Source organism: Heteronotia binoei, chromosome 10 (assembly GCF_032191835.1).
Source record: "Heteronotia binoei isolate CCM8104 ecotype False Entrance Well chromosome 10, APGP_CSIRO_Hbin_v1, whole genome shotgun sequence".
NCBI lineage: Eukaryota > Metazoa > Chordata > Lepidosauria > Squamata > Gekkonidae > Heteronotia > Heteronotia binoei.
Genome location: NC_083232.1, coordinates 16,014,597 through 16,038,465, shown reverse-complemented (window position 1 = coordinate 16,038,465; position 23,869 = coordinate 16,014,597). Strand labels below are relative to the sequence as shown.

At 44.9% G+C, this 23,869-nt stretch overlaps 2 protein-coding genes across 6 annotated transcripts in view; both read left to right on the top strand.

Annotated features, from left to right (window-relative positions):
* PRKAG2 (protein kinase AMP-activated non-catalytic subunit gamma 2) overlaps nt 1-13,885 on the top strand; it is a 345,959-nt gene extending 332,074 nt beyond the window's left edge. For 4 of the 5 annotated variants that reach the window (XM_060248011.1, XM_060248009.1, XM_060248012.1 and 1 more), the window contains 7 exons: nt 1,711-1,765; nt 2,951-3,077; nt 3,452-3,617; nt 5,194-5,231; nt 6,899-7,045; nt 9,865-9,958; nt 13,327-13,885. In XM_060248011.1, the coding sequence (XP_060103994.1) occupies nt 1,711-1,765; nt 2,951-3,077; nt 3,452-3,617; nt 5,194-5,231; nt 6,899-7,045; nt 9,865-9,958; nt 13,327-13,358 (659 nt within the window). In that variant the 3' untranslated portion in view covers nt 13,359-13,885. The remainder of the gene's footprint in view (nt 1-1,710; nt 1,766-2,950; nt 3,078-3,451; nt 3,618-5,193; nt 5,232-6,898; nt 7,046-9,864; nt 9,959-13,326) is intronic. The other variant, XM_060248010.1, reaches the window with a different exon arrangement.
* A 7,361-nt stretch (nt 13,886-21,246) lies between these two features.
* Nucleotides 21,247-23,869, top strand: part of RHEB (Ras homolog, mTORC1 binding) — a 37,590-nt gene continuing 34,967 nt past the window's right edge. The window contains exon 1 of the mRNA XM_060247999.1: nt 21,247-21,676. Within this exon, the coding sequence (XP_060103982.1) occupies nt 21,625-21,676 (52 nt within the window). The 5' untranslated portion in view covers nt 21,247-21,624. The remainder of the gene's footprint in view (nt 21,677-23,869) is intronic.

Sequence of the window (23,869 nt, the reverse complement as noted above, 5' to 3'; positions counted from 1 at the left end):
GAGCCCACCTTCCAAAGCAGCTAACCTCTTTCATCTGGAGATCCATTGTAATCCCAAGAGATCTCCAGTCACCATCTGGAGATGTGCAAACCACAAGGCAAGAACACAGGAAGTTGCAAACCAAGAAAAATGTGTTCTTTGAAAATTAATCACAACACTTAAAGAAGACTTTCAAATTCACTGATCTTATTTATGAAATGAAAATTACTTCGAGAACTAAACCGCTCTTTCAATAGAGCACTTGAAGTCATTCACAAAACAACTATATTTATATAAACAAAACAACAATAAAGAATTCAGTATGAGGCAGAAATGTCCATCACATAAAGAGTCCACAAGGAAGCACTACTCAAAAGTAGTTTTTTGTTGACACGCAGACTTCTCCTTTCAAAAATAGATAGGATATTCAATGATGCTATGAATGTTCTGTAGAAAGGATTCAGATCTCTGCTAATGCCACTGTAAGAAATTGACTTACTGCATTTAAATTTCCTCTAAGCATTGGTTCCATATTATCGAAGCATATTGATCAGAAGTTATTAATCGAAACATGAAATTTTACCTGGGAATTGTGTTATCAATACTACCTCTCTTCAATATCTGAATCCTTTCTACAGAGCATTCAGCTAGCCACTCCAGTTATGCCTGGAGCTTGGTGCAGTTTGCTTTTCTCTGGCGGAACTGAGAAAAGTCTCATTGATATAGCAAGGCAAAGTCATGGATCAGGCACATAGCTATTTAAAAAAAACCAAAAACTTTGGCTGGGGAAGCAAACGTATGCAAAGCAAAATTTATTCTCTCCCTGATTGTGTATTGAACTTCCAGAGAAGCAATAATTCTGAGTTTTATTTCCACAGAGGATGCTGATTCACCCTCACATTTAGAACAGCACTTGTATTTTTAATGCAATATTTTCTTCTGATGTGGAATGAAAATCCCCACTAAAATCAATGGGATAGGAATACTCTTGCACAAACACCTTTGTCTCATCTATTTTAAATAAAGTTTGAATTACTGTTCACTTTTTGGTGTTATTTTTTTAAAAAAAGAAATCGCCTATGATAATAAAACATCAAGAGCTGTGTACAGAATGAACAATTCCATTTGGAAAAGCAAAAAGAACAGATTGGTATTTCATTCTGGAAATACAGCTTAAAGCCCTTGGCACTTCACCACATTAAATCTAAAATACCAAATGGATTATTATTGTTTCTCAAATACCTTTTCTGCTTTTTTTTCCTAACTGGGTCAGTTCTCAAGAAATAATAATTACACGGAAATTGCAAGATCATCAGAAATTAATCTGTTTTGTACCCAGAAGACATTCCCTGAATTGCTGGAGGAGAGCTGAAATCTATTCATGCTTGTAGGCATATTTGAAGACAGCATTTGCCTTTTGAATTGGGGCTCGCTCACTTCAAACATTGAATCACTCTCCCATATCCTTTGTAAAATCTTTGTGGCAGCCTCTCCAGTATCATTATTTGCATCATCATACTGACACCTAGTGGTTACTGTTGTATTTGGCAGCTTTTATTAGTTTTATCCTCGTTTTCATACTCAGTACCCACTGCAAGGCTGTCACTGTATAAGATCCAGTGTCCTCCCTCCAACCTCAGGATGATTATCTACCTATCTTTGTATTTAACGTGCTCATTTTCTTAAGCAAAAATGTTCATGAAAATGTTGACTTTGTTTTCAATTATGCAGAGCTTTATTTGCAAGAAACCTTTAAGCCTTTAGTGAATATTTCACCGGATGCAAGGTGAGCTGTGGTTTTTATGTCTGACTGGTTTATTGTCAGCTTTAACAATGTACCCATCACAAAACTGCAAGGGATATTTTTGAGACCGCACAAAATATGCATTGGTTAGCTAGCGCTTGTTTCCCAGTACCCAGTGGGAATATTTTTGGTTTCTGTTTGAATCCTCTCCTTTTAACTTACAAAAAGTAGGTTTGTGTTTTGTAATTACATATTAAATGCTGAGGCTTCTGACTCCAGTGTGCGTTTCCTCTCCCACACTATATTGATTTTATACAGATGTTTCTGTGTTCACCTTTCCTATTTGATTTGGGTCAAAGGTTCACATGACAAACTGCGTAGTAGCTTGTCTATATGAAAATGCTTATAAAGCTTTGAGGATGGGGTTAATTAGCCATCGTTTCTATATGTAGGGCGTTCAGTTCAGCCTAGGCAATCTAACTGGATGAGAATTGAGAGAAGCATAATCTGATCTTCCCAGTGTTTTTCGAATAGAAACAGCCACACAGAGCCGTGATTCAAACTGGCACCACATGGGAGGAAAAGGGGGCTTACACCTTCTGACACCCCTTATAGTTTTACTAATTGCAGCCAACCAACCACGGCACCCCACATGGGAAGAAAAAGGTTCAACTCACCCGTGTTTTATACGTGGATTACCCTTGAAAGGGTAATAAGCAGGGGAGTCATAGATTTGGCTGGAAAAGACACGCAGAAGCAAAAGAATTCATACGCAACTCCCCTATTATCCGGTCTGAACTGGTGCTTTCATATAGCAGCTACGTTTTATTTTTAAATTGTGCATCTTGCAGCATCTCACCTAGCTAGGGCATGAGTCACATTGCTGCAAGTAATTTGTATGCTGAGAAAGGCAAATCACTTTAGGCTTGAATATACCCTTTTCCCAGACAAAACTCAACAAAAATGGCAAAGTGCTTTTTTTTTATTTCTGTGAAAAAACGTGATTGCTTTGCTACCAGGATTTGACATGATGCTGATTACTTATTTCAGTGTGTGGTCAGCAGCCTTAATAACTATGGAATAAAACCATACGTTCGCTCCTCCTAGAACGGTATTTTAAAAGGATTAAGCTATTGGCCTTGTGGATTTAGGTGGGGAGATATGGTATCTGTGTCTCAGTGGATGTATATTAGATTATACTAACAGTTGCAATAACTTTCTCTTCAGCCTTTTTGATGCTGTGTATTCACTGATCAAAAACAAAATCCACAGATTGCCGGTTATTGATCCTGTGAGTGGAAATGCACTTTATATACTTACCCATAAAAGAATCCTCAAGTTCCTCCAGCTTTTTGTAAGTAAATTGAGACTTTTCTTCAGTACTGCCTGAGCTTAGGGATGTTAGAGTAGACAAATCTTATTGCTCTTAGCATTGTAAATCCTCAGCTTGGAAGTGTCTGGGCTCACAAAATAGCCCCAAGACAAAAGGTGCTATGGTTTAAAATGTTAATGTCTGAAACAACTGTAAGATGTGATCTGTCAGATTTGAGAACATTCACTATCATCTTAGGAGAATGTTTAGTTAGACACTTGGTGGCTTGGTAAGGCAATCAGTTATAATTATTTATTAAAACATTGTATCAATAATTACCATTATAATGCCAGTTTTATAGTACAATAATAACAGAATAAGCCCATCAACCAATTTTTTAAAAAAATTTCTTCTAGGTGTCAGAAATGCCAAAGCCTGCCTTTATGAAGAAAAATCTGGATGAGCTTGGGATAGGAACGTACCACAACATCGCCTTTATACACCCAGACACTCCTATTATTAAAGCCTTGAATATATTTGTAGATAGAAGGATATCGGCTCTACCTGTTGTGGATGAGTCAGGTGTGTATTAAGAAATGCAAAGTTTAAAATCATTTTTTAAAATTTCCTAAAAACCCGGGACAGTTTTTAAAAAGCCACAAGTAACATATAACGGCCATGTTAAGGTAGCAAAGCAGCTGAGAGCATATTAATGGAATCTGAATGGTATATGAATACACATACAGTGAAATCCTAATCAGAGTTACATCCTTCAAAGTCCAGTGAAGTCAACAAGTTTAGAGTGGTGTAATTCAGTTTAGGACTGCACTAGGAAATTTACATAGGCAAACTTGGTTGATAAGTGAATGAAATCAAAGGGATCTATTTTCACGGAGCATTGTTTAGGAGCCCCGTGGTGCAGAGTGGTAAAGCTGCAGTACTGCAGTCCAAGCTCTCTGCTCACGACTTGAGTTCAATCCCAGCAGAAGCTGGGTTCGGGTAGCCGGCTCAAGGTTGACTCAGCCTTCCATCCTTCTGAGGCTGGTAAAATGAGTACCCAGCTTCCTGGGGGGAAAGTGCAGATGACTGGGGAAGGGAGTGGCAAACCACACCGTAAGAAGTCTGCCCGGAAAATGTTGCGATGCGATGTCACCCCAGAGTCGGAAACGATTGGTGCTTGCACAGGGGACTACCTTTACCTTTTTAGCATATTTATGATCAGTTATCCTGATCAGTGAAAGATTTCATTGAGGACCCAGCACTATGAAGCCCGAGCGCAAGAACTACAGATTCAGAGATTTGGTGGAAGGGCTGGCAGAAGTCATGGAACAGGCAGAGAGAGAGAGAGAAGTGGAAAGAGAGCAAATAGATGGGGAGAAAGGGAGGAAGCAAGCAAAGGGAAAACAATACTATGAAAGGGCATCCTGAGCAAATGCTAAAAAATGGTAAATACTGATCAATTTCATTTACAGATTGCCTAAGTTAGAAGGCATTAACAGTCATAGATCTTTGCCTGCGTTAAAAACACTTCTGCTGGAGCTGGGAGAAATGTTATATAGGCCCTATATAAATGCTTAGTAGTCATAGTATAACTCTTTTTTTTTTTTGCAGATTTGTATCTTGATTTGCACAGTCACCTCTCATGCCAGAGTTCAGTTTTTGACTTGGTACTTTTCTTCCCCATGCATAATGGGTGCATATTCAAGATCGTTGCTGCCACCAACAGCAAATAAATACACTGTTTGTCCCAAAAATTTTTTTTCTAGTAATACACCCGGATCTACCATGTCATCAAATAGCAACCATCATAGGCATAGTGGAGGATAGTTGTCTTAGGGGGGAAAATAGCAAATTCCACATACTTTGTTGTGTTACGGAGTAGTGCCTAAGGGTACCGCTGAGAAGTGTTGCACATGCGTGTGGAAAATGAGGAGCACATCTTTATGAAACTTGAAGGTGACATTCAAGATTCACAGAAGGAATCATTTTTTTACATTCAAGTTTTGCTAGAGCGTCCGTCTCATGTCTACCATGCAGAGTTTGGTATGGTAGTTCCTTCAGCACCAGCACCTTGATGTTTATTATTATGGATCATGGCTCTTGATCAATTTTACAGTCATGTACTGAAATGTAAAAATGTCATCTTTTCTATTTTTAGGGAAAGTTGTAGATATTTATTCCAAATTTGATGTAATAGTAAGTATCTTTTAAGTAAACGTAACTGTATGTTTTATGTGACATCTTCCTTAAAGTTTCTGTACATTAAAATATCTCACTTCGCATGCAAGCATTTTTTTCAGAAGCAATACTTTTTAAGATTATATTTAGGGATCCCAGAAGTTCCTTGCAAACTTATTAGGTGGCTCTCAATATTAAGATCAGTAATTGTGATTAACCTTTCCTAAAAGGCTGCTTGCCCACTGCTACTGATTTTCTTCCATCCAGGGAAGCCACAGCAAGCACTGGGTGTGCTCTGGAGTGGCATGATTAAAATCCGGGGTGGTCTTATAGCAGGAACTCCTTTGCATGTTAGGCCACACCCCCTGATGTAGCCAATCCTACTAGAGCTTACAGTAGGCCCTGTAAGAAGAGCCCTGTAAGTTCTTGGAGGACTGGCTACATCAGGGGTGTGTGGGCTAATATGCAAAGGAGTCCCTACTACAAAAAAAAGCCCTGATTTTAAAATATAACATGAGAATTGGCTCAAGGGTTGTGCATGTGCAGTACTCGGGATAAGTATGGCTAAAAGTCTTGCAGAAGTGGTTGGTGGTAGGAGAGATGAGTGGGATGGCGTATTGCCGGGCATGAATATAACTCTGGAGGGAAGGCAGCACAGTGTAACCTGACTGTGTCAGATCTTAGAAGCCAAGCAGGGTAGCACTAGGAAGGAAGACTCTGCAGAGGAAGGCGATGGCCAACCACCTCAGCTTCAATCAATTTATTTCTTACAGTCTATGGCCAGCGCAGATAACCACCTCGGCTTCTTCCTTGCCTCGAAAGCCCCTTGATGGGGTTGCCATGTGTTGGCTGTGATTTGACAGCACTTTTTACACATACGCGCACAAAAAAAATGAATACATCTCACTTGCGAATGATACCCAGGCAAGAGGACGTGATGCCTTAGGAGAAGTAGTTGTGGTCTGGAGTGCAGGAGTTCTTGTCAGCAGCTAGCGAAGGGGCCTGCATGGGAGGTGATGTCTGTTCTGCCAAAGTATCAGCACCAACTGGTCCATATTCTGTGTTCCAGCTTGGGTTCCCCTTTCTGGAATTCCCACTTTCCTACTCCTGACTTGACTTGCCTCCAACCTAAATGTTCATCTCCTTGCATTCCCCCCCCCCCACACTGCTTACTGTTGGTCCCTACTTTTCCTGAAATGTAGTAATCCTCTCTGTTTGGTTGTTCTATGGAGAAAGCAGGCATTTTATTTAAAGTAGGGAAATAATGCTGTGAAAGACTTTTTGGGGGTTTGGGGAAATGCTGCTGACACCCTGCTCTGCATGGCAGTTTGCAGAATTCCGTCTGTTAGCCGTACATCTGCCCCAACTCAGGGCAAAACATGATACCACCCAGCCCTAGCCAGGTTTAAAAGATCAGAAGCATCCCAGTAGTGTACATGTACCTTCTAAATAAAAGATACATTATTCTTCCTAGCACTTGGGCACGTTTAGCCAGAATGTTATGTGTGTGGAACATCTCTGTATGTACAGTTGTTTCTCTGAATTGTAAAGCTGAAAGCCTGTAGCTTGGATTTACCTATTTCACAAGTGAAACAACTTGCACCGTATTTTTATTGAAAGGTGATAAATACCATTGTGTTGAGAATATAACCACTGGAATTTACGTTATATGTTTTCCCACCCAGAATCTTGCTGCTGAAAAAACATATAATAACTTAGATATCACAGTGACACAAGCTCTTCAACACCGCTCTCAGTATTTTGAAGGTGTTGTCAAGTGCAGTAAGCTGGAAACGCTGGAGACCATTGTGGACCGGATAGTTAAAGCTGAGGTGAGATTTCTCTGTCTTCACTTACTAGGATTTTAACCAGGTATAAATGGGCCCTTCCAAGATACATTAACACAGGGGTCCCCACCCCCCAGGCCATGGACCAGTACAGTAGCAACCGGACTGTGGGCTGTATAATTCTTTCATGATATATTACAATGTAATGATAGAAATAAAGTGCACAATTATATTACCCCAAAACCACCACCCCCACCCCCAGTCCATGGAAAAAATGTCTTCCATGAAACTGGTCCCTGGTGCCAAAAAGGTTGGGGACCACAGCATTAATTAACAAGTGCACTTAAATATGTACCCAGTATGTTTTAGAGGTCGCCATTTTTTAATTTTATTCATTATTCCATGCAGTTATTACTGGCTCATTTTTGGAGGGTGGCATCCGTGGTGGGTGAGGCAAGCAAAAGGGCACTGATGCGAGCGGAGTCTGTGCAATTGCGCGACTTCCTGCCCACACAACATCTTCCAAAAAGATCTTACAGAACCCAGTTTGGGAAAGACCACAAAAAAGCAAGGGGGGAGAGTAGTGGACTGTGTCATATGGATGCTCCTAAAAATATCGCAGCTGAAACAAAGCCAAGGCAGTGCAAAATATCCACGTGGAAGAAGTCTCTGTCTATCTGCTGTCTGGTAGCCTGGAGATGGGGGGCTGGTATGCGACTCATAGAACAGAACATTGGAATTACTATAAAGATTCCTTTCTTTATATATTAGGAGGAGGAAGAGCACTCTTGATTGGTTGGGTACTGTCCTACCCACAATCAGTGAGGAATCAATTTTTTTATGTTGTCTGCTGTATATCTCTGAATGTATTGCTTCGGTTTATAATTGTCTCTGTTGCCTGAGACCAGGCCTCAGATTGAGCAGGAGCTCAGCTCCTGAACCTTCAGCACTTCCCTGCCCCACCCTCCACCTCCTTACCCCCTTTCCTCCGCAGCTACCTTTATCTGCAAAACTATCAATCCCTGGCTTTTACAGGACTGGTAGTGAGGCAGGGTGGGCAGGCAGCCAGCCAGCCACCACAAGTATAGCTATGCCTCCAGCAGCCCTCATTAAGGCCAGGAGAAGCCTGAGCTGCCCTTTCCCCGCCACTGCCATCGAAAGCTGAAAGGAGTGTGGCATGTGAAATGAGTTGTGCTAATGAGATATGATAATGAGCTCCCGCACCTTTTTCTACAAAATGAGCCCTGCCTGAGACCATACATTCTATACATCCTGTTATTTCTCCTGTACGGTATACTCTGTATCTCCTTCTACAGAGTCACTGTTCATTTTTGATAAGGCACTGTATGTGCTGAGCTATGGAAGTCTCTGAACTAAGGATGATGGGAACTCCTTTCCCACTGGAGACAGAAGGAACAACCTACTTCCTGCCTCCAAGGTTTGTGGGTAGAAGACCCAATCGCCAGAGTGTGGTCCTCTCTGATTGAAAATTGGACATTTACTTAACCTTTCATCACGGCATTAGAAGAAGAAGAAGAATTGCAAATTTATACCCCGCCCTTCTCTCTGAATCAGAGACTCAGAGCGGCTTACAATCTCCCATATCTTCTCCCCCCACAACAGACACCCTGTGAGGTGGGTGGGGCTGAGAGGGCTCTCACAGCAGCTGCCCTTTCAAGGACAACCTCTGCCAGAGCTATGGCTGACCCAAGGCCATTCCAGCAGGTGCAAGTGGAGGAGTGGGGAATCAAACCCGGTTCTCCCAGATTAGAGTCTGCGCACTTAACCACTACACCAAACTTATTGCTTTTCCCCAGCTCAGTTAGCTAAAAACAGATTTGTATTGTACATGTGAGAGGTTTCATGTATACCTGAGAGCTCCTTCAGTGGTGCTAACTGATTCTTTGGCCTTGGCTTGTTCCACTCTTGTCAAAATGGATGGTTATTGGGCTATGCAGCAAACCATTTGAAATTCAGAAGGCTCAAAAGCAATATATGATACAGCTGTTCAGACCACCTTTAACCAAAGTTGCTCCTTGGTCCTGGAGCACGTGACTTTTAACCTGAAGGCCAGTTTTATAATTGGGTTATTCTAATTATAAATGTGTTGATGATTTAGAAAACAGGTACTCTTGCACTTCACTTTATAATAAAGTTAGATTTGTTGGCTTTACTTTTGTGCCTTTTATTAGATTATGTTGCAGTGTTTGTTACACATAGCATCTCTTTTTAACAAGAACGTTCCGTTTGAATGGATATATAACAGGAATTGTTTCTGTCGAACTTTATATTCTGCTGGGGGGGGGAGGTTGTTTATTTATGATCTTGAACCGTATATTCTATATTTATTTTATACATACAATTCCCCCACCATTCCGGCCCTCAAACAATTATTTATCGCAAAGAATAAAAGGTATAGTACTGGCTGAGATGTGGCTGTTCCAGTTGTGGAACAAAACTAGGCCTTCAATTGTTCATGTGCAAGCCCACAAAAACAGAGACATTTAAATGCACAACACACAGTGAGGGGCTGCAGGACTGTACACCTTGCCACAGTTATGGTGGGCATAGTGGTATAAAACTAAAATTGTCTAATCCAGGGTGGACTGGAGTTGACAGGGTTGGAAAATGGCACCTACTGTCTTTAAAACTTGTCCAGTTCTCCTTTGCATGTCACAGTAAATTTGATATACATTTGGGATGTTCTTCTGTCTCTTTGGAGCCAAGGAAGACTGGGTCTCAGAGTGCCATATATCCCAGTCTAAACAGTGCATGCTCCTGCCTGTAACACTGGGGGGTGGATTTTTTTAATGCTTCAAAGGAAATAAAATAATACCTTAATGGCTTTTCTTCCTTGATTCCAGGTTCATCGATTGGTGGTAGTAAATGAAGCAGATAGTATTGTCGGTATCATCTCCCTCTCTGACATCCTACAAGCATTAGTGCTCACGCCAGCAGGTATGGATGCTGCAGTTAGAACATTGTTTGAATTTTTATCACAGCATAGGGATTTATCAGTCCTCGTCTCCATATTAGTACTCAAGGGATTCCCAAATGGCTTACAGTAGCCCTTTTTAATCCTCCAACAACCCCTTGGAGGCGGGTTATGCTAACAGAGTGCCTCAAGTTTTATATTTTATTGGGGGCTTCAATCCAAAAGTCCCTAGTCCTAAGCCAACACTCTAATCCCAGCTCTCACTTTTTCTCACATTTACCCTCAGCAATTTTTGAAGGGTAGGTGATACCCCTATTGCTTTGGCCAAGGCTCACCTCATGGGCTTCATGCTTCGACATGTTATCTCCCGTGCCCACATACAATACCGCTGTCAACTGAATCACGCTGAAAGCTGTTCTGAATTCTTTTTATTTGTAGCTCCCACCATGAACTAAAGATCAGAGTGTCATTGCAGGAGCAGGAATATCAGTATATTTAATACTCAGCATGGCCCCATCTGTGGACTGGGGCCAAGTAGAGAGAAAGGCAGTCTTTCTACAAACTAGACAGGAAAACCCAGGTTTGCAGAAAAATCTGAAAATGGGAAAAAAAGTGAGTGGGCACATCAAAAGAGATCCGTGACATAACATGACAAGATTTCAGCTGCCATTCCAGAGGTTGCCTAGCATCCCTGGAAAGCAACACTACAGTTTGGTGGCTGCAGCCTGAGAGGATGCTGCGGTGGGATGAGAGAGGATACAGAGAGAAAGAGACGGAAAGACCAACCATGCCAGCGAGAGAAGGGGAGGTAAGGGGGAGAGACTGTGTCAGCAACAGAGAAGGGGGCAGTGGGAGGAAGGGATAGAGAAAGAAGAAACTCAGCGGAGAAACAGTAAGTGAGTAAAGGAAGAAAGAGAGGTGCTTCCAGCAACATCGAAAGGGCTGGGGTGAGAGGGGGGAAGAACAGAAAACAAAAGAGCTAATGGCTCCATGGGGAAGACAGTGGAGAGTTGGGGAAAGGTGTTCCAGCCCTTTACTGCTTTCTCTCCCTCCCCTTCCCCCATTCCGAAGCTTCTCTGCTGATGGAGTATTGGAGCCTGAAGCTCTTTTCTCTTCAACCCAGCATCATCCGCTCACCCATAGCAGAAATGGCCTGCAGCACAGAGTGCACAAGACACATCTTTCACTCTGTGCGCTGCACATTTTCTGTTCTAAGCCTCTGGCAGCTGAGGGAATGCCGAGAGAGAGAAAGCCGCAGTGAGATACTGGGAATGAGCGAGGTGGGAGCAAGTAAAGATGGGAGGGGGAGATTGGATGCCTCCTCTGCTGTGAATTCTCATGAGCCCCTCTCATCCTCAGTACGTCCACTTCTTAACATGGCCCTATCTGTGGATACTTAAATCCAAAAGATTGGAACCATAAACAAACAAGACAGGTCTTTCTGCAAACCTGAGTATACAGCCCTGGGTTCAGATTCCCTCTCAGCCTAATCTACCTTTCAGGGTTGTTGTGAGGATAAAACAGAGGAGAATGATGTGAGCCGCTTTGGATCACCACTGAGGAGAAAGGTGGGTTATTAATAAAGCTGAACATGCGTGGGGGGGCAGGTGAAAGAAAGTTTGGTTGGCGAGTGGACAGGAGAGAAGGAAGCAGGGAAAGGGAGGAGGATATGAGGGTAGCCAGGAAGAGAGAAAGAGAAAATAGTGTGGCAAAGGGGGATATGGGAGACATTTAACGGGGCCCAGGATCCTGGCAGGTTCCGAGCTTAGTTTCAACTTTAGTCTGCACACTGATGTCCTTCACTTACTCCAGAATTGTAGATGGATGGATGCTGCTCTGCTTTGCATCTTAGCCCATGAAAGAATCTTGTACTGTTCCCATATGCTATATAGCACATGCAGAACTTTGTAACTGGTTCACACATCAACAGCAGACAGCATAATAAAAGTACAGGGTGCCTATTGCAAGTAAGATTTCATCGGATGTTAGTTGCACAATGTACTTCATGAATTTATCAGTTGCACCAAGCTTCCATTTATAACCAACAAACTGGCTTTCTACCAGCAAAGAAGGGGGTGATTTTAACCAGTTCTCCTTTCTGGCGGCTGTAGACCCCCCCCCCCCCAATCGCACACACTTCCCTGTCTCCCAGAAGCAGAATGTGTAGGAAGCCCCAGTGAGCTGCAGGAGGTGGGGATGGGACCCTCTCTCCCAGCTGCTAATGGAAGTCATGTAGGTGGGAAACTATTTTTAGAGTCTTTCCAGATTGCAGAGATGAATTAACCTGCTTGGTTCTCCTCCCAAAAAAAAGTTTTGGCAAGGGTGCAGAATGGGTTCCTTCTGCTGTGCCAAACTTGAGAGCTAGTTGTGGAAAAGAGCCTTGACATTTAAAAATGCATATGCACAAACTCTTTTTTGGGATAAAGGATTATTTTAAAGAGGAATAGGCCATGCCGTGCTAGGCTTCTGCCTTGCTTGCCTGGACACCTCTGAGCGCATGACACCAAGACATATGCTGCTTCCAGAATAGAAGTAGCACTGCATACCAAAACATGTGATTTCCTAAAGTGCTGTAGCCTTGAGGAAGAGTAGCCGCACCCATCATTTCTAATCGCATCTGAAGCTATATCCAGTGAGTGCTTGTGGCTCTTGTACAGCTGCACTAGCAATCCATGGATGGTGGGAAAAGGCAGAGGTCTCTGATTTTCCCATATCTTTAGTACTGGAAAATGCAGCCAAAGCCTACCTTATAGTAAGAAATGTGGCTACAACTGGGACACAGGTTCGCAGTTACTGAGTATTTGAGTATTTACTCAAATGCAAGACAAGGTTTATTTCCAGGTATTCCATTAAAAAGAGGGCATTGCCTTATATCAGGGGTGGGGAACATCCAGCCCAAGGGCCGTTTATGGCCCTTGAGATCACTTGGTCTGGCCCTCGGGGATTGCTGGACCAAGCTGAGCCAAGTGGCAGCTGCCACAAAAAAAAAAGCCGTGGACCTAGGCATTTGTCTGGGGCGGTGGGCTAGGTATGTGTGTGCCAAATTCGGTTCCCCTCAAATGACTTCAAATAGAAAAACAATTCTTTGTATTAATTTTGCCGGCTTGAATCATTCTCCCTCGGCAGAGCACTGTTTTTTTTAGTTGACAATTTTGTATGGCCCCACAAATGATGCTATAAATATCCAAATGGGCCTTGGCAGAAAAAAGGTTCCTCACCCCCATCTTACATTCACATACAAGTTACAGTTACATTGAATAACAAATTGGTCTTGATATATGATGTTTTAAAGTGTGTGTGGGGGGGTCATCTGACATTCAGGGCTGCCTTCCTTTAGAGTGAATACGGTATCGTGCAACATCCCCCAATCACTCTCCGTGCTGTCTGACAGGTGCCAAACAGAAGGAGAATGAAACAGAATGATGCCTGTGAACACATTTGTCGAGGATCTTGAATAAAGTTACTGGGTCATATTTGCCTCAAGAATGCTGACGGACAGTAGAGAAGAGCAAAATGGTGATGAGAGTGTGTGTCTTGGGACTGAGTGATGGGTAACTAGTCTACAATCCCCCCAGTGACTGTCGCAGAACAAGCTGCATGACAAAACAAACGAAACAAAAAGCTTATGTATTTTTTTAAAAGGCTTGCATTTCAAAATGTTTGCTGAAAGACTTCACATGATGTCCTTTGTCCAAAATGCACTGTATCCTGAAACAATAACCATATTTGTATTTGGTCAAAGTCACTGGTCAACAACAGATCTCTGGCATAAGGCAAGTGAATGGCATATTCATATCATAGTGCCTTATGTCAAAAAGCCAACAGTATGTCATCACAGTTGCCCATCATAAGAGGAAGTCTTGTGCTAAACAAGACACTGAATTTGAATGTTCAAGTTGCTAAACCTAAAACCAAATCAGTTTCAGTTGTCATTAGATTTGTCATAAAAACTGTAATTTGAATATCAGTAGATTACTTTACAACTTCAATGACGTGTGTGTTTTCAAATGTTGCATTCTGAACTGAGATGGTTTAAAGAAGACTGATCTAAAACCAGCTTTATTTATTTTTATTTTCTTGCAATTTTTTACACATCTTTTGGTGGATAGCTAAAACTTCACCATATCCATTAATAAAACGTTGATTGTTATATAAGAAAAGGCAATCTCTCATTACTAAAAGCAGAACTACAGAGTTTTTAGATACACCCAAGCACATGTACAAGTGTTATTTGAGTACTGTTTGATACCTTTCAGCTTGTGGAGCCCGATAATCTGGACAAGATCCTGGGAGAGGTGAGACCTACCACGTGTTCTCTACTCTCACCCACTCTGGCTGATAAAAGCTGCCAAAGGGGGATTGGCCAAGTAAGAGGAGTGGTAAACACTTCCTTGAGAGCAGCCCTTGTGCTGCCTATGCTTAAGGAGACGCTGACTAGACCTGGCTGGTCTCTAAACTGCCATTTTTGGGCAAGGTACTAGAGCAGATGCTTGCTTTTCATCTCCAGGGGCTCTTAGGAGAGCATGGTTTTCTGGACCCATTTCAATGTGGCTTCAGGCTAAGGTTTGGTACAGAGGCTGCCTTGGTTGATGACCTTTATCAAGAACTCGATGGGGAATATGACCTTGCTAGTTCTGCTGGGTTTCTCCACAGCATTTGATACTATCGGCCAGGACTTTTTTAAATAGCAGGACCGCAGTTCCAGCTGGCTTGGTGTCAGGGGTGTGGCCTAATATGCAAATGAGTTCCTGCTGGGCTTCTCCCACAAAAAGCCCTGTGTGTAACAGTGGCAATGTCAGGGGGTGTGGCCTAATATGCAGCCCTGCTATCGATTGTAGTAGCCTAATGAGTGGTCCCTCATTGAGGCTATGATGATTTGGAGTGATACATGTCTTATTTACAACTAGAATAAGTTTATTGCAATGCACGCTACTCGGGGCTACCCTTGAAGAGTGGTCAGATACTGCAGCCGGTGAAGAACGCTATGGCTGGACTGCTGGTCAGGACCAGCCATTGGGAGAGTGTGACCCCAGTATCACAGCAATTACATTGACTTACCGACCCACACTCCCAAGCACAATTTCAAGGTGTTGCTTTTGTCCTTTAAAGCCCTATATGGCTTGGGTTTGGAGTATCTGAAGGACTGACTTCTGCCATCCGTTCCTGCCTGGGAATTGAGATCACACAGCAAGTCCCATCAACCTAAGAAGCCAGTTTGGTGGGTACACAAGAGAGGGCCTTTTTGATAGCAGCTCCACCATTGTGGAATGGCTTCAGGGAGGTGCCCTTGGCCTCCGCACTTCCAGTCTTTACAAGACTGTTGAAGATGGTTTTATTTAGGACTGCATTTAATTGATGTGGTTGCAGTCTTAAGTAGTGGTTTAAATTCTGTAGTTTTTTTCAACTTGAGTTCCATAAGGTGGAAAGGCAGCTCAATGAGAGCCAGTTTGGTGTAGTGGTTTAAGTGTGCAGACTCTTATCTGGGAAAACCAGGTTTGATTCCCCGCTCCTCCACTTGCAGCTGCTGGTATGGCCTTGGGCCAGCCATAGCTCTGGCAGAGGTTGTCCTTGAAAGGACAGCTTCTGTGAGAGCTCTCTCAGCCCCACCCACCTCACAGGGTGTCTCTTGTGGGGTGGGGAAGGTAAAGGAGATTGTGAGCCACTCTGAGACTCAGAATGGAGGGTGGGATATAAATCCAATATCATCATCATCCTAAATTACTAACAAGAAAGCAGCCAATCACACATTTCAGCATATTCCTTCATCATGGAATATTACTCCTGTCTAGAAAATGAATCAGTTGTTCCAAGTAAACCAAATAAGCATCCCCCCCCCCGCCCCAATACCATGGATGTTGCTAGCAGGAAGGTCTTGGGTGGAGGTTTAAGGGACGACTGGTAATGAAATACATTTTCCTAACTTTTGAAAATTTGAATAAAGATAATAGAAGAAGCTGAAGGCTCCTGGCTGCTTCCTCAGCAAGGATTTCCTGCTCAGATAAGCATGATTTGAAATAGAAAGCAGAAGTGGCCAGGGGTAAATAAAACATTTTTACATCAAAGAATCATTCAATTTTGAATGGAAAAAACACTATCTCTATCTTGCCTGACAAAGTGGACTACAATAGAAAAATACTCTTAAAACACTTAATATTTAATTCAACCTGCGCTCTCATGGGTCATGGCCCACTTTGTCAAAGAGATATGTGATAGGCAACCATGTTATTGGCAAAGGAGAGAAATACCTGCTGTGCCTGGTTGCAAAGACATTCTCTTTGTAACAGTCGTGTAGACCCCAAAACAACCTCTGGCAGGAAGACTGAATTGCATAGAGCACTATGATAAGATCTGCCACTCCGATCACTTGCCTTGAAACACATTGTCAATCACCGGAATGCTTTGCCTGAGGCTAAGTGAATAGAACAGAAGGAAGCTCGCTTTGAGGTTTCCCTGATCTCTCGTTGAGCCTATACAAGGTTTTTGTTAAACAAAAAAAAAACCTGGGGAAACTGGTTAAAAATCACTGTGGGGTGTTGGGGGTTTCTGTTCCTTCCAGGGAGGAGTGCCTTTGCACATCAAGAGACTAGTTTTTCAAGGTTGAAGCCAAGCTATAAGATGAGGAGGGAAAAAATTAAAATCACGTCCTGGTGCCTGAAAATCTGGAAGATGGCAGCACTGCACGATCAAACCAAACGCCAGTGGGACCCAGTAGCAGCAAGCATATGACAGCAAAGTCCCGTGGCATCCGACTCATGCAAAAAGAAAAGGGGAAGCCAACGCGGAGTCTGGACAGCAAAACATCTGGCAACTAGGACAAGGGTAGGCAACCTTTGGGGGCCCAAGCGCTAACAAAACAAGCAGGCCAATCTGAACATGAGTGTGATGCGGTGGCTAAAAAGGCAAATGCAATTTTGGGCTGCATCAACGGAAGTATAGTGTCCAGATCATGTAAAGTGATGGTAAGACTTCCCCTGCTCTGGTAAGACTTCCCCTGGAGTATTGTGTTCACTTTGGGGCACCACATATTAAGGAGGATACAGACAAGCTGGAACGGGTCCAGAGGAGGGTGACGAAGATGGTGAGGGGTCTGTAGACCAGGTCCTATGAAGGAGTTGGGCATGTTTAGCCTGGAGAGGAGGTGGCTGAGAGGTGATATGATCACTATCAAGTACTTGAAGGGCTGTCATATAGAGGATGGTGTGAAATTGTTTTCTGTGGTCCCATTAGTTAGGACCAGAACTAGTGGGTTGAAATTAAATCAAGAGTTTCCGGCTCAACATTAGGAAGAACTAACTGACCATTAGAGTGGTTCCTCTCAGCCCTACCTACATCACAAGGTGTCTGTTGTGGGGAGAGAATATATAGGAAATTGTAAACCGCTCTGAGTCTGATTCAGAGAGAAGGGCGGGGTATAAATCTGCAGTCTTCTTGTTACAGACTTATTTGTAGCATGTCATCCATTAGGTCTGCTACTAGCAATCCTTTTCTCTTGTTCCATGATCATACGGGATACACAGATGGGACCCAAAACACGCAGGGATTTTCAAGAACAGAAAACTGTCACCAGAGCCCAGCTTGCATTTTGGAGAAGTATCAGCCCAGAACCAAAGAAGCGTGTCTGGTGGGTGTATGAGAAAAGGCCTTTTCAGCGGAAGCCCAACAATTATAGAACACCCTCCCCATGGAGGTTCACCTGCTCCCCTTTCTCTTGATCTTTGGGAGGCAGCTGAAGACAATGTTATTCACAATGGCATTTGATGAACTCTGGGTTACCCAAACCTCAGCACTGCAGCCCAGGTCACCCTGTTCACTTTCACCAGCCTACCTGTTTGGTGTAGTGGTTAAGTGTGCGACTCTTATCTTGGCAGAACCGGGCTTGATTCCCCACTCCTCCACTTACAGCTGCTGAAATGCCCTTGGGTCAGCCATAGCTCTTGCAGGAGTTGTCCTTGAAAGGGCAGCTGCTGGGAGAGCCCTCTCAGCTCCCCTCACCTCATAGGGTGTCTGTTGTGGGGGGAGAAGATATAGGCGATTGTAATCCGCTCTGAGTCTCTGATTCAGAGAGAAGGGTGGGGTATAAATCTGCAGTCTTCTTCTTCAACCGCCCAAGGTGGGAGGGGGCCAGCTCCACCAGGCCCGGCTCTGTGTTCTCTCCCTCCTTTGTGCTCAGAATCACTGGCCTGGTCTGCCTTCCCTGCTAGGCCTCCATGACAGGAGGAGGGAGGAAATGCGGGGAGGTGCCACCAGGCTTTACCCTCTTTGTGTGGGCTCGGAGGACTGCAGGGGTGGCAGTTTGCCCTAGGTGCGTGAACCATTCTTAGGCCAGCCCTGCTCAAAAGAAATTGGTTTTCCTTCATCATCCGCAGTAAAAGAATATGGCATGGCCATCTAAGTGTAAGGAAATCCATCTGAGAAAAACAAAAGGGTTTTTTTTATGTGTTTGTGTGCGTATATACATATAGACACACATACTCAAATATATTGTAATGAATAACACTACAGCTTACTGAACTTCTTTATAATAATGCCACCGATCTGTGTCTCTGTAAAATGATTCCATTTGGGAAGGGGATAGTCTATTTTTGAAATTGTTCTGATTTTCAGATATAAAAACTAAGCGAACCACAGTCCATCAAAATTGCACAGCACAGTACACCTCTGAATATCGTTACGCAACCCATTTTAATGGCTTTCTATAATATCTACATTCTCAAGTGTCATTTTCCCCCCGTGAAGTCAGCCACAATAAGACTCTGCACTACGTCTGTCTCCAAAACAAAACTATGGCAGCACTCTAAATGACTTGATGAATTGGCAGAAGCATCAGTGAGCCACTTCGTCAGATCCAAGCAATATCAAGTGAGGTCCAATCTTTTTTCTGCTGGTGCAAAGGAAGGGTGTAGGGCTGCTGACTCTGGATTGGCGGATTTCTGAAGACTTGCAAGAGGAACCTGAGGAGGGCAGGGCTTGAGGAGGTGAGGGACCTCAGAGGGGTATAACGTCAAAGAACCCACCCTCTGAGGCAGCCGTTTTCCCCAGATGTCGAATGGTGGTAGTGCTAGATCTCCAGTCCCACCTTAGGGTTCCTTATCAGGGGCTTAAAGAAACTAAAAATGTAAGAGCCCCGTGGCGCAGAGTGGTAAAGCTGTAGTACTGCAGTCCTAAGCTCTGCTCACAACCTGAGTTTGATCCTGGCGGAAGCCAGGTTCAGCCAGCTGGCTTGAGGTTGACTCAGCCTTCCATCCTTCTGAGGTCGGTAAAATGAGTACCCAGCTTGCTGGGGGGAAGCGTACATGACTGGGGAACGCAATGGCAAGCCACCCCGTAAAAAAGTCTGCCATGAAAATGTTGAGGTGTGACGTCACCCCAGAATTGGAGACGACTGGGGCTTGCACAAGTGACTACCTTTACCTTAAAAAAAAGTAAAGGAGTCCCCAACCCCTGGGCCATGGACCGGTACCGGTCCGTGGCCTGTTAGCAACCAGGCCATGAGTTGTATAATTATTATATATTACAATCAGTGTTCCCTCTAAGCTAAGTTAGTGAGAGCTAGCTCACAGTCTTTTAGCCTCTGGCTCAAACATTTTTGTCTTCACTCAGGAAAAATGGCCGCAGAGCAAACTCATTGATGCAGAAGCTCACAACTTTGATGCCAGCAGCTCACACAGTAGAATTTTTGCTCACATGAGTCCACAGCTTGGAGGGAGTATTGATTACAATGCATTAATAAAAATAAGACATTGGATTTATATCCTGCCCTCCACTCTGAATTTCAGAGTCTCATAAGAGCATAAGAGAAACCATGTTAGATCAGGCCAATGGCCCATCCAGTCCAACACTCTGTGTCACACAGTGGCCAAAAAAAATTACACACATATATATATACACACACACTGTGGCTAATAGCCACTGATGGACCTCTGCTCCATATTTTTATCTAACCCCCTCTTGAAGGTGGCTATGCTTGTGGCCGCCACCACCTCCTGTGGCAGTGAATTCCACATGTTAATCACCCTTTGCGTGAAGAAGTACTTCCTTTTATCCGTTTTAACCTGTCTGCTAAGCAATTTCATCGAATGCCCATGAGTTCTTGTATTGTGAGAAAGGGAGAAAAGTACTTCTTTCTCTACTTTCTCCATCCCATGCATTATCTTGTAAACCTCTATCATGTCATCCCGCAGTCGACATTTCTCCAAGCTAAAGAGCCCCAAGCGTTTCAACCTTTCTTCATAGGGAAAGTGTTCCAGCCCTTTAATCATTCTAGTTGCCCTTTACTGGACTTTCTCAGAGTGGTTCACAATCTCCTTTCCCTTCCTTCCCTACAACTGACACCCTGTGAGGTGGGTGGGGCTGAGAGAGATCTCCCAGAAGCTGCCCTTTCAACACCAGCTCTGTGAGACCCAAGGCCATTCCAGCAGCTGCAAGTTGAGGAGTGCAGAATCAAACCTGGTTCTCTCAGATAAGAGTCCACACACTTAACCACCACACCAAACTGATAAAGTGCACAATTGCATCATCACAAAACCGGCCCCCTCCCTGGAAAACTTATCTTCCACAAAACCAGTCCCTGGTGCCAAAAAGGTTGGGGACCACTGAGCTAAATGACTATTACTATTCTGCCATTGGATTTTAACTTTGCATTCTAAACCACTGCCCACCAGCTACATTTAGCCCTGCTCACTACCTCATTCCTTGTCTGAAGAAGTGTGCTTAGAGCACAGGAAAGTTTGCATTCTGAATAAAACGCCGTTGCTCTTAAAGGTGCAGGGGCTACTGGACTCTTAACTTTGTTTCGTGTAGTTGAAGTTTAAATTCGGAGTGAAATTTTTGCATTTTTTTTTTTAAAAATCAACGTTTGACTTTTACAAGTAATTGGTTTTAAAACTTGTAGTTAAAAAAAATGAGATCGATATCATTTTAGCATTAACAACTCAAACTGGTTTAAGAGCGGAAAGCCCTTCAAAGATCACAGGCGAGACACCTGCGCCGCCTCCCACGCCCTGACTTCAAAGGCCTCGCCAGGCTTCCGCGCTTCCGAGTCCCTTCCTTCTGCGCAAGCGCCCCAAAACAGCCAATCAGGCGTCGAGCCGTCCCACCTCCACTTCCCCCGCGCCGCACGTACGGCTCTCCTGCCACTCAGGCCAAAACGCCCCTCCCCCTTTTCCTCTCGCTTCGAGGGCCCACCCATACTACAAACTAGTCCCCCCACCTAGGCGACCAATCGATCCGCGAGCGTGCGCCAAAACCGACCAATGAGCCTCGGCATTCAAATAACCGATTTTCGAAAACGCGCTCCACAAGAAGGCGGGGCGAGCTCGAAGGGAGGAATGACGCAGCGAAAATTCCCCAACCGCGAGCGCGCCCAACGGATGCATCCTCCCTTCCCCCGTGACGTCATGACGCACCGAGGCGTACGTGAATGAGTGGACGAGCGCGGGCGGAGGGGGCCAAAAGAGAGGAGATCACGTGGGCCGGGAGGGTGCCGCCGCTGCCGCGTCCCTCAGTCAGTCAGTCAGTGGCGGTTGGCCTCCCTCGCGTGCCGCCGCCTCAGCCTCTCCCTGCCCCGGGCGGGCCCTGCCTAAAACCAGGCCCGAAGAGCCCCAAGCCAGGCCGCCCGCTTCCCTCGCGCTGCCCTTCGGCCCCCGGCGGCCGGAGCCCTTGATGCGGTTCGGGGCCCGGCGGGGAGACGATGCCGCCCTCCAAGTCCCGCAAGATCGCCATCCTGGGCTACAGGAGCGTGGGTGAGTCCTCGCCTCTTCCCCCGCCAGGCCTGAGGAGAGGCGCAGCGGGGCCTCCGTAGGGCTGCCAAGTCTAATTCAAGACATATCTGGGGGGCTTTCGGGGGGTGGAGCCAGGAGACTTTGGGGGTGGAGCCAGGAGCGAGGCTGTGACAAGCACGATGGAACTCCGAAGGGAGCGCTGGTTCCAGGAACTGTGCGCCTTTCCCATTGGAAATAGTGAAGGATAGGGGCACCTTCTTTGGGGGCTCGTAGAGTTGGACCCTCTGGTCCAATCTGCTTGAAACTTGGCGGCGGTGTTTTGAGGAGGGGCATTGGATGCTATGCCGCAAATTTGGTGTCTCTACCTCAAAAAGAAAAAGAAACAGCCCACCTCCAGCAGTGTCCCCTCTAAGCTGAGTTAGCGTGAGCTAGCTCACAGATTTTTAGTCTCCAGCGCACACCTTTTTGCCCTAGTTCAGGAAGGATGACTCCAGAGCACACTAATTTATGCAGTAGCTCACCACTTTAATGCCAGTAGCTCACAAAGTAGAGCTTGTACTCACAAGACTGCAGCTTAGAGGGAACATTGCCCCTCCCCCAGATAACCGCATATCAGTTCTCCATTACACCCTATGGCAGGGGTGGCCAAGGGTAGCTCTCCATATGCTTTTTTTTTTGCCTACAACTCCCATCAGCCCCAGACAGCATGGCCAATGACTGGGGCTGATGGGAGTTGTAGGCAAAAAAAGCATATGGAGTGCTTGGCCACCCCTGCCCTATGGGAATCGGTCTCTGCAGGGAATAATGGAGTGCCCAGCAGACAGTTCCCTCCCCTCCCACTGCTTTCTGAGGAGCCTGAAGCAGGGGGGAGGGCCTCTAAACCGAGGGGGGGGATCCGCTGCCCCCACCTGGGGATTGGCAACCCTAGGTCTCCGCTCGCAGCTTTGCGAAGGTGGGCGCAAAAACCCTGCTGCCGTGCTGGATGCTGGTCTCATCACAGGTGCGGCCTGAAGAGAAGAGAAGCCGGCACCAGCCTGTCCGCCCTTAGCCTGAGGTTGCAGGAGTGGGGCGGGGAAGGGAGCGGAGGGTCATGGTTTCTCTGGGTAGCTGTCGGAGTCCCAAAGTTGGGGAGCCCCAGCAGGCAGCTGCATGTCTAGGGTTGCCAACTTTGGCTTAAGAAATTCCTAGAGATTCGGAGAAGGGGTTTGCCTGGGAGTTGAGTAGAGAGATGATGCTGTAAAGTCCCTTCTCTAAAACTGCCCTGTCCTCCAAGAGAACGCCTGAGCTCTGCTGCCTCAGGGTTGTAGCCAGGATTTCAGGTTTGGTGGGGCCCACAGCAGGATTTGTTGTTGGATGGGGGGGTGAGGGGCCACCCGGTTTGGTGGCCCTGGGTTCTCGGCATTGTAAGCTGCCTTGAGTTCCACAAGCTAGCCCCCCCTCCTCTTTGCTCTGCATGCTATATTAGGGAAAGGGAGAGGAAAAAGTGAAAAGCTACATGTTCAGAGTGATGGTGAGCAAAGGAGACAGATTGGGGGCCCACCAATGGAGGGGCAATATAGTTGGAAGGGGTGGGGTTGAAACAATGGGCCTGTGCTGCCTGGAGATGAATTGTAATTCTGGGTGAATTTTAATAATAATAATAATAACTTTTTATTTGTATCCCGCCCTCCCCGCGCGAGCAGGCTCAGGGCGGCTCACATCATATAAATGTAGTACAATACACCTTGCCTGGAGGTTGGCAACCCCAGACCTCTCACCTCATGCACATTTGCTCAAGAAATACGTTTTTGGGAAAGGTTAACCCTGCTTTTGCTGAGTTTGTTTTGATGTGAGTGTAAGCCCAGTTTCCAGATGGAACCCAGAGACATGAAGACTGCAATCACACACACTAAATAATCCATTTTCAATGCACTTTCCAACTGGATTTTACTGTGTGAACTGGCAAAATCCAGTTGGAAAGTGCATTGAATGTGAACTGAAAGTGCATTATTTCGTGTCTGTGATCACAGCTAAAGACTGACAACATTTCTCCCCTGTACAAGGCTTCTTGCATCAGATCTAATGGGATCTCTGGTCCTGGCTTGTATTGGCCATGTTTCTGCTCCAGGTTAAAAGGATCCTGCATCTGCTGCAGGGGAAGTGGAAGAAGCTGGGTTCTTTGTCAGTACCTGGAACACGTTTTTATTTCCATCACAAGCTCATTTGGTCAGACTG